Raw genomic sequence first — 7,433 nt, forward strand, 5'->3', positions numbered from 1 at the left:
CCCCATTTATCGCTCTTTAAAACAATGCTTCAGAAATCCTCAGTTAAAATATGATTTGTTTTACCATCGTCTTACAACTCATGGCGAATTGATTACCACCTCAAAGCAAAGGTACCAGGTTGCCGAACCAACCTTTACTTCTGTTAGTTCCTGCCGAAGACCGCTTCAGAATGAAACAATCTGTTGGCTACTGCCGCCAGAAATTCTGATCATTAGTCATCCATTCTGATCATCATTCATCCTGATACGCCCACCCATCTTTCATTTGAACTTCACAAGGCACTGGGAACATTTAAAATAAATACATAAATAAATAAAATATTACATAAATAAATAAATAATTGTTAGCTTGACAGTTTTTCAACGATTGAACAACCATTTTTGCAGTATACGCCGGCTAAAATTGAGAGACTAATTCATTATTTTCATAATTAAAATGGACGCTGATTCACATTCGCTGCTCTAAAACGAGTGGGATAAATGAGCTTATATTGCTCTTCATGCCATGTATATTGTTATTCACCGTGGCTCTCACCATCGTCAACAACAATCGGCGTTCACACTCACGATGACTCGCCATTTACATGGTAACCCTCGCTTGTACTCATACTCAAATATGTTCACATTTACCGACGCTGACCACTTGCGTTCGCTTCTGACGCACCCACCCTCCCCTTACCACGCACACACACTCATTTTATACTCGTGTGATTTCAATCATGGACGAGCGTGTCCGCGATGCATCAGCGGTCTGACTTCGCAGTATAAGGGCTGCGACCAACCCTTCTCCCGATGCTGTCGTTTTACGACCTTCAGAAGCAGCACTGCAAGGGAACAGTAAGAAACTGCAATCACTACTTTCGCAGCGAGCTACCTATTTTTATGCCTATAGACAAACAAAATACTAGTTCATTTGGCGAATGAAACAGAGTCGTGGCATCTTTATTCACACAAGTACATCCAACAGCGAGTAAGCACACGTTAAACACACTCTTGGTCCTCAAGAAGCTCGACATTCATCTTACAACATATATTAAAAATGCCGCTTTTCAAATGCGCTATCAGCGAAAACAGTATCATATTTCTATAGAGCAGATACATCAGTCGCAACTGGAGATACAGGACACTAGGGACACTATAGAAGTTAACGAACGGGGCAGAAACCTTCGCCCGTCTGGCAGGACCTGCCTCGCCTAATGATCTGGGCATAAAGGGAGTGCAATGATACTCAGCTGTTTGGCGTCGGGAGTCACCGTTCAATTAAAAAATAAAATTTGAGAAACGGATGCTTTCGTCTCTCTCTAGCCACAGCTACGCAGTGCCTCCGCGAAAGCCTCCACTCTTTTCCGCGTGTGCTGCGGCCTGTTCTCCTTGAAGAACGCTGTGCGGAACCAATTGCCGCCTCGCGCGGATTGTTCTGTCACCAAGTGAAGCGACACACCGCCGCTTCACCTCTCAGCAAGCGAGTTCTCCGCCGACGAAGGCGCCGAGGACGAAGCCGACGACATGGCCGATCCGGGCCGCGAATCAGACCTCGAGATCTTCAGTCGGAGCTCGGGCGTCGTCTCCAGCACGACGTCGTCGGCTTCGATGTCCGCCGGCACCCGGATGCCTCCCAGCAGTTCTTCCTTGACGTACTTGCCTCCGCCGTTGAGGACCTTCTCGGAGCGTCCCACCACGGACACGTTGCCGTCCTTTACCCAGACGTTTATGTCGTCCGGCCGGAACTGCTTGACGTCTACGTCGTAAACGACCACTTTCTCTTCGCCGCCGCTCGCGTCTGCCGTGGCGTCACCGGACAGTCTTTTGCTCAGCGCCGGGAAGTTGCGGTCGATGAAGTCCGGCTCCAGGTATCTGGGGGTAGGTTAAATCGTTGCCACAGAAATGTGAGCCACTGATCATTCGAATGCACTAAATAGCTATAGGTGAGGAAGGTGAGGAATAGGTGAGGAAGCTAGTGTGTCAGCCCTGCTGTCCGAACACAGCACTTAAACATGACATCCAGAACAAGTGCAGATGAACGAAATACGTTTCACACCAACCGCTTCCGTTCATCTGCGAAATTTAAAAGACAATCGTAACCAGGAGCCAGCTAAGCAGCCCATCGTCTTTCTGGACTGCATATTGCCCAGTTTCTATGAATTCCTTCTGGATACACACTGGTTTCCAGGAAACAAAAGTTCACGCTTGATCGACATTATGCTGGAAAAACGGAAACTTTTGTTGCTTTATTTGTTACTTCACATTCAAGGCCCGAAAGGGATTCTTAAAGCTTCTAATATGTGGTGATCGTTGGATACTTGTAACCGGAACTCCTCAGCTGATAACTGCTAAATATGAAAAATCAAGCTGCTTACCACTGCAGAACTTCCGGCATAACACATATGTTGAATGACACTTATGTTGGGAAAAAAAAGGTAAATAGTTTCAAGGGGGCAAAGAATCGCAGACCCTTACAACGACTAGGTTGTTGGGAGAAAAAACGCACGCGCACATACACAGAAAGATCACGGTATATATATATATATATATATATATATATATATATATATATATATGCTTTGACGAAGGCTGGTCCACCAGCCGAAATGTCAGTCAAATATGCGGTGCTTATTGAACGTACGTCGTACGCTTCTCATATTATATATATATATATATATATATATATATATATATATATATATATATATATATATATATATATATATATATAGGAGGGACATTCAGGAGGCAAGTTTCGACAGTTATTTTCACGCGAAAGCATTATTGCCAAAAACAAAAATGCACGATGGCATCATGAACTATACACCTTGCACTATTTTTCCACATAGTCGCCACCAACATTGATATATTTGTCATAGCGCGCAATCCGTTCGGAGAAACCACTCAGGTAAAACTCGTTGCCCTGCGATGCAAAGAAATGTCGCACAGCTTGCTCCGCCTCAGCATTGTTTTGGAAATGACGTGCCGCGAGCGCGGCTTTCAATGCAGGGAACGGGTAAATGCGTGCTGTTATTCGTACCGGATAACAGCACGCATTTACATTGGTGACTGCGTTGCCAGCACACGTCTGTCTTCAATCGCGATTTGTACTGGATTAACCTCGGGCACGTCGGTCTGCTGCTACTCTCTTTTTCGGTGCTCTGCGGATGTGTCATTCCTCCTCCGCTAAAGCTCCTCCTCTCGTTGAACAAACAACTGCGTGGTTTCTTATTGCGATTACTTGTTTCACCTGGTGTACCACCTTCTCTTTCAAAAAACTCAGTGCCCTTCCACTGTGTGAAGAAGGATCATCAGCGAAGCTGTGTATGTGGGCCCCCTAATGGCGAACAGCACCTCCGCCGCAGGTCGGCCCGGCATTGCACTATCATCGGAATCGGCTCACTTATGGGGAGCCGATTCAATGCCTGCTTCACCTCCGCTGCGGGTTGCCGGGGCATTGTACTATCTTCGGGATTTTTTTCTACGCGCGGACACGATAGTGAGGAAAGTATCCCTTAATAGCTTCGCTGTAAAAAATGACGAAACTTACTTTCGGAACTTCCCTTGTATATAACGCTTTACGTTTGTTGTTCGTTTTGTAGTATAGCTAAATCATCATTGGCTCGTGAACCCGATATTTGTTTGTCTTGGTTTGTATCTTCTAGTTTTGTTGCAGAATTTAGTGCTGAGCTAGGATAACGGACTCATGTCGGGTCATGTCCTCTTAATTTGCTTTTAAGATTGCTCATGTCTTGCGACTAGTAATATTAGGCAACGAAATCTTCGTGACGTGTGCTATGCGAGAAAAGTGACATCGTGCTGTCGCAAGACAGATACGGCCCTGTTTTGCTGCACCACGAAAGCGTGAGGTTTTTCTACCGGTTGCTTCTACCGATTTACATTACTTCATCGGATTTTTCAGAAGGTTCGTAATTCGTGACCAACACTTTGAAACATTTACCGCACGTAAATACCCGCGATACGTCAACTACAACGAGGCTGACCAGTAAAACAGAAGCAAAGAATCAGTACTTGTAGGTTGCTAAATCATTTCAGGGGCACTGCGAAACTAGTCGACCGATCGGGGTACGGCTAGGTTCAGGGACTCACCTACAAAGCGGCACAGCCAAGCGCAGCTTTGACAAGGCGCCCGGCTGCACGAGTTTTAACGCAGCCTATGTTACAGCACAAAGAAAGCTTGCTCTAGAAGGCCCGCCGCAAATTTTCACTCATGCTCGTTGCGTTCGACGACAAATGGACGCCATTCGGACGACAGACGCTAGCCTCTTTCATCGCTCGCGTTTGCTTGCCCCCCCCCCCCCCCCCCCGGTCTCCGCAAGTCCGTGGCCGCGCTTGAACGCTGCAGTGTTGGCACTCCTGCGTTCGAGCGCATCCATGTTTTATTTTACAGCGCGCGCGTACACTCTGATACCTTCGGCAGAAACTTAACATACGAGGTTTCGGACGAGGATGTTATGTAGCGAGGCAGCCCGTTCTATATACATTTTTTTCCTCCACTCATTAACTTGTGGGGGAGCTAAACGTGAGGTCCCTACGGAGTAAGGTAGTCGGCGATGAAATTACCTGCTGCACTGCGGGAAGTCTTCGATAAACTCATCCCATTCCCGCTGCAGAGGGTCGTCGTCCAAGGGAACCAGTGGCTCCTTGCGCTCGACCATCTCAAAGACCTGGCGTGAACAGGCCAACTGCTGCTTGCCCGGGAAGTGCGGCTTGCCGTTGAAGACGATCGGGATGATCGCCTCTTGCGGGGTGGCTGGAGACACTGTTCCGTTGCTGTTATCGGCCATCGCAGAGCTTTTCCGACGTTAATTCCTCGTCGTGTGCTTCCGGAGAGCTTAACAGAGGCGCCTAATTCGGTTGACCTGCACGACGAGGTGTAAGGCTCTCCCGAACGGCGCTCGGCTGAGCAGGTGTTTGAGTGCGATTGAGCTTTTCTCGAGGGATTCGCCACCCACGGAGTTGTCGTTGACGCTCTCTCCCTCTCGAGCCTTGACACACGCTCGGGTATCGCTCGGCGATGACACAGCAGGCAACCACGCTCTTTTCCAGCCCGTTGCGGCGCGCCGAGGACGTAAAGAAAATAGCGGGGGAGCGCGTCACCGCGCTTCCTCTCTGTCCTGGGTCGGAAAACAAGGGGTCTGTCTCTACGCTGTTGACTCCTGTTGCTCGTTGGCCGATGATACGGCACCTCAGGTAAAGCGAGGATCCCGCTCGGAGTCTTAAATAGACTCTCAGCAGGTGGAAGTGACGTTGCTCAGGCACGGTTGGGAGAGTGAGAAAGCGGTCGAAGGAGAGGGTGGCTGCGCTTACTGCATGCGTGTGCGTGTGTTTGTACACAGTTTCCGTCCGTCACGCTAGGCGTGTGGGTTGAACACGGGCGCGGAAGGGAACGACGACCACGGCAAAGAGACGGAAAGCAAGCCTCCGCAGTGTGAGAGAGAAAGAGCGAGTCAGAGGAGCAGGACGCCTCGCGGAGCGCGAAAAAATCCCGAATTAGAATCCCAGTCGCGTATTAGCCAGGCAGCCGTGCTGGGGTGAAAAGGGGACGACGGCCGGGAAAGGCGGGGGTGGCAGGGGGTGTGTGGGAGCTCTGCGCGCAGTTGCCGATTATTACGAGGCACACCAGCAGATGTGCGGACGTTTGCCGGCTGCGGAAACTTTTCTTCTTTTTAATCATGTACCTTCTAGGCGCGCCCTCTTTCGCACTGAGCTTGCAGGGCGAGATTTCGCGCTATTTCTCTTGGCACATAAAGCGCGCCTAACAACACGCGCAGCCATCTGTGTGGCTGTGGGCAACGGAACGCGCTGGCGGAAGCGGTTGCTTGATTTTTTGTCTCTTTTATTTCGCCGGAGGGTCTTAATTCGGAAGTGAAGCTTGTGTAGGCGGCGTTGCGTGGATTTGTTTTTTAGCACTCGTCGTGAAGACGGGTGTTGAAATAGGGTCTTCACCTGTTTTCTTTTACATGCACCTAACTGTCCCGCGGCGCTTGTAGGTGGACTGCGTGATTTGAGCTTTTGTGAATACACGTAGACCTTGCAATGAGGAGCTCCATCACAATCTACGGCAAAGGAAGAACATCAAATAATACGTTTACGTTCCACATTGGGCAGTGTTCATGAGAACAACTTTTTTGTTGTCTGAGGTTTATTAGGTCACCAATGCCAGCTGAGCTCAGCCAAACGTCCACATTTGATGCCATTCATTGTATTGATGCCGAAAGGGTCAAATATGTGTTTGTCGTCTGTTATTTCTATTCAAAATGTAGTAATGGGCTGGAATATCGGACTGAAGGCTCTGTGATCTCTTCGAAAATTTGCCATAAACTAGCTCTGTATTCCAACATGGCCGCCGAATATCTTCGCGTTACAAAAAAAAAACGATAATAATTTAAATATATATATGTAATCATTAGAAAGAGAGAAATCACGCGGACCATCTTTTGTTCCGCTGAAACACGTGCGGTTACGTGGGTTGTCGAAAGCGGCGTAGCACAGAGGCGGATTAAAAGCACAACTGCCTGTTGCTCTGCGCCTTTTGCTACGCGTCAGGAACGAACAGCTTCATCTTATATGGGATGGTGTTTCTTGATGCGGTAATTTTACGGTAAGCACGCTGACATGTATGAAAATATCGTTTTTATTTTCTTGTTTTTAGGGGCTTATGTGCGTGTTGCCGGATGGAATGAACGCGAACCTCCTTATTTATCGCCAGTAAACGGGGTGTCACCCACTGTCTTTGTGGATACGCCGCCGCTGCAAAACCTTGACTCTAAAGCCCGCAAAATGTACTGCTTAAACGTGGACAGAATTTCAAGATGACACGAAGACGTCGTTGCTATGTGGCAAGAAGCGCGAAGGCTATCACCGAAGGAGTTAAAACTGAGTTTCCGGCCGTACATATGTTTGCGGGAGCTGGCAAAGACCAGTACATACCGTTCATTTTGGCGCGCAAACTTGGCGAGACGCACCAGGCGAGGATTTTTGCTTTTTATGCGATTCTGAAGGGTGCGGCAGATATCTTGCATCAACGACACTAGAACATCCTCACCTTCTTTGCATTAAATAAACTGCGACGCTTCCAACGTCTTATATTTCCGATAGCTTTTTCCGGAAACTAACTTTCACCAAAGCTGCCTCCGGCCCGCTGCGATGCCTATATCGCTCGATTTTAGTCATTTCTTATCATCCACCTGTTCGCGGGCTGCCAATTTCGGCGATATATAACGTGGCCTGAAGGCCATTGAGGCCGTTGGTGCCGCTGGCAAAGCGGAATAAAAAATGGCATTGGTAAAGCTGCGCCAACTACAGGGCTTCGGATCTCAACAGTGAGGAGGACTTAAGTCGGTGCAAATCCAGCGAAGTCCTCCAAGGTCAATTCCTGGCCGTCCGGAGAGCTCACGACATCGGGAAAGCCTTTGGCCTACCGGTGC

General features: G+C 48.5%; 1 protein-coding gene across 1 annotated transcript; it reads right to left on the minus strand.

Annotated features, from left to right (window-relative positions):
* Positions 1-908: 908 nt before the first annotated feature.
* Positions 909-5,208, minus strand: LOC142566831 (uncharacterized). Its single transcript, XM_075677723.1, has 2 exons — positions 4,567-5,208; positions 909-1,854 (listed from the first exon to the last, which is right to left on the minus strand). Exons 1-2 carry the CDS (start codon positions 4,788-4,790, stop codon positions 1,449-1,451), a joined length of 630 nt encoding a protein of 209 aa, XP_075533838.1. The 5' UTR covers positions 4,791-5,208; the 3' UTR covers positions 909-1,448.
* Positions 5,209-7,433: the final 2,225 nt, after the last annotated feature.

This window comes from Dermacentor variabilis, unplaced genomic scaffold, assembly GCF_050947875.1.
Source record: "Dermacentor variabilis isolate Ectoservices unplaced genomic scaffold, ASM5094787v1 scaffold_13, whole genome shotgun sequence".
Classification (NCBI taxonomy): domain Eukaryota; kingdom Metazoa; phylum Arthropoda; class Arachnida; order Ixodida; family Ixodidae; genus Dermacentor; species Dermacentor variabilis.